The sequence below is a fragment of the Pocillopora damicornis genome, chromosome 3, assembly GCF_964200805.1.
Source record: "Pocillopora damicornis chromosome 3, jaPocDami1.2, whole genome shotgun sequence".
In the NCBI taxonomy this organism is placed as follows: Eukaryota; Metazoa; Cnidaria; class Anthozoa; order Scleractinia; family Pocilloporidae; genus Pocillopora; species Pocillopora damicornis.
In genome coordinates this window covers 13,881,200-13,883,699 of record NC_142672.1, presented here as the reverse complement: position 1 = coordinate 13,883,699, position 2,500 = coordinate 13,881,200, and the positions used below count along the sequence as shown (strand labels likewise).

Below are 2,500 nucleotides of genomic sequence, written 5' to 3'. Positions count from 1 at the left end.
GTAACTAGAACAAAAGGAACAAAGTTCAATTTCACAGCGTGACAGTCATGCAGTCCATTTCCTAACACTCTCCCCCCATTTCTCTCTCGAGAGAGCAAATGTCTTAGAGGCTATCTTAACCTGATCAGTACACAATGATAAATGAAAACCATGATGAATGAAAATAGAAACACTCTCTCTAGTCTTGATCATCCGTTTGAGCAAGTTCCTGGATACAAGCCCTAGCAGCAACTGCGGCGTTTCTTCGTGGTCTAAAGGCTGGTACAGTAGGGTTCAGAGCTGCTGGTGCCATTGTCATGTCACAGGTAAGCTCAAGAGGATACAAATGCTGCAGTGGGCGTTCAATGACTGACTTGGGAGTGCGTAGCTTTGCTCCTCAGACCACACCATCTCGACCAATTATCAAGTTGATCACCATGCCCAACTTCCATTGAGCACGGTTCTTTTCATCGGACTTGATGATAACCACATCTCCTACTGCTGGATGGGCATTGTCACCCTTGTGCTTTAGGCGGTGTCTCTCCCGGAGCCCCCTCAGGTATTCTTTGGTCCAGCAGGACCACATTACATTTTTACACTTGCCCAAGTACTTTGCACGCTTTCGGAGGTCATAGTCTTGGATGTGGTTTGGCTCCAATTCTGGCAGTGCATTCGGTTGCATGTGCAATAGAGAGCTTGGGGTAAGGATGGGCAGCTCGATGTCATCCTCCACATAATCTAGTGGCCTGTTATTAAGGGCAACTTCCACATCTAGCACCACTTCTTGGAGTTCGTTCCACAACAGCAATCCATTCCCGATAGACTTGTATAGGGATCCTTTAACCAGCCCGATCAATCTTTCAAACTGGATGCCCCACCAGGGCGCACGACTGAGATTGAATTTCCACTCGATCCCCTGCTGGGTGAGGAACCCATAGATCCTCTCATCTTTCATTACTTGCTCAATCTATTTGGATGCACTGACAAATGTTTTACCATTGTCGGAGTAGATTCGCTGCGGCCTCCCACGTCGGGCGATGAAGCACTTCAAGCTTCTAATGAACTCAGTGGTCTCAAGGTTTGGCACAAGGTCTACATACACAGCACATGTAAGGCTGCAAGCATATAGTAGGATGTATGCCTTTCCTTCAGTTTTTGGTCTCTTCTGGTACCTCAACGGTCCCGCAAAGTCCACTCCAATGACTTGGAAAGGTGTTTGGCCCACTGTGCGATGCCTTGGGAGGTTCCCTGGCAGAGGAGAGGTATAGGCCTGCGCCCTGAACCGCTGACATCCATGGCAAGACTTCACGATCCTTTTAGTTAATCTTCTCAGGCGTGGCACCCAGTAGTGCTCTCGTACTTTTGCCATCGTACTCCCAACTCCCCCATGCAGCACTGCAACATGGGCCTGGGCCACTAACTTCTTAGTGTACCGTTGTCCATCTGGTAGGAATATCGGGTAGTGGTCCTGAACTCTGCCACGGCATTCCAGTACTCCATCTTCATTTTTCTGTAGATTCAGCTGCAGCTTGTCTTCTTGGTATCGCCCATCAGCAGTAGGTCGTGCCTGCACTCGCTTCACCCAAAAGAGTTCTGCTTTCTTTGTTTCGTCTGCGGTTAGCGGTCCCTCCAACCTCTTGGTCTTCTTGGAGCGAGAATTTTGGGTGAAACAGATTATCCATGCGGTCACTCGAATTGCTCTCCACTGGCTGAATTTTTCAACAAGGTCATCCAGCTTGTCTGCCACTGTCACTGCTACTGCTACTAGCATGTCTTGTTTTGCTTTAGCTTCCGCCAATGATTCTTGTGTGGTATTCGTCACTATGTCAGGGGGCCAGCATGCTTTGTCTGACAACCACTTGGGGCCGTTCCACCATAAGGCATGGTTGGATACTTCTCCGCTACGGCTTCCAACATCAGCTGGGTTGTTTGATGTTCTTACATGATGCCACACTACATCAGAATGTGCTTGAATCTTTTCAACTCGGTTGCTTACAAACTGTTTGTATTCTCCTGGGCATCTTATCCAATGCAGGGCAACAGTGCTATCGAGCCAACAGTACTTCACGGTTACAGGAAAGCCTTCCAAAGCCTCACTCACATTTGACAGGAGATTTACTGCCATGTGACCTGACACCAACTCTAACCGAGGTATGGTTAATCCTTTCTTCGCTAATCTTGCCTTTGAAGCAACTAGCCCTTGGTTGACACCCTTCTCTTGCACCACTACAGCATACACCGCAGCAGCCACACCTTTCCCACTCGCATCCCCGAAGGCATGTAACTCAATGGCTTGGATGTCTTCTTGATGTGCTGCTAATGATCGGTGACACGGCTTGGAATAATGGTACGGTGACATGGCTTGGAAGTTTCTCCTCCCATCGGATCCAACTTTGCATCAGATTGCTTGGCAGTTTAGCATGCCAGGCTACCTTCGCATCACAGATATCACGAGTTTTATTAACATGCGAGGCGTGCGAGGCGTGCGAGGCATCGCAATTTCCTTAATTTTTACACATGA

The 2,500-nt window shown here is 48.4% G+C and overlaps 2 protein-coding genes across 2 annotated transcripts; both read right to left on the bottom strand.

The window, feature by feature from the left end:
• Positions 1-376: 376 nt before the first annotated feature.
• On the bottom strand, positions 377-934 carry LOC149048321 (uncharacterized). The gene has a single exon (XM_089199441.1). It carries the CDS (start codon positions 932-934, stop codon positions 377-379), a length of 558 nt encoding a protein of 185 aa, XP_089055567.1.
• Positions 935-946: 12 nt separating this feature from the next.
• LOC149048320 (uncharacterized) lies at positions 947-2,338 on the bottom strand. Its single transcript, XM_089199440.1, has one exon. It carries the CDS (start codon positions 2,336-2,338, stop codon positions 947-949), a length of 1,392 nt encoding a protein of 463 aa, XP_089055566.1.
• Positions 2,339-2,500: the final 162 nt, after the last annotated feature.

Coding starts and splice junctions, on each gene's coding strand:
- LOC149048321 (XM_089199441.1), bottom strand. CDS start 934: ATGAAAGATGAGAGGATCTATGGGTTCCTCACCCAGCAGGGGATCGAG.
- LOC149048320 (XM_089199440.1), bottom strand. CDS start 2,338: ATGTCACCGTACCATTATTCCAAGCCGTGTCACCGATCATTAGCAGCA.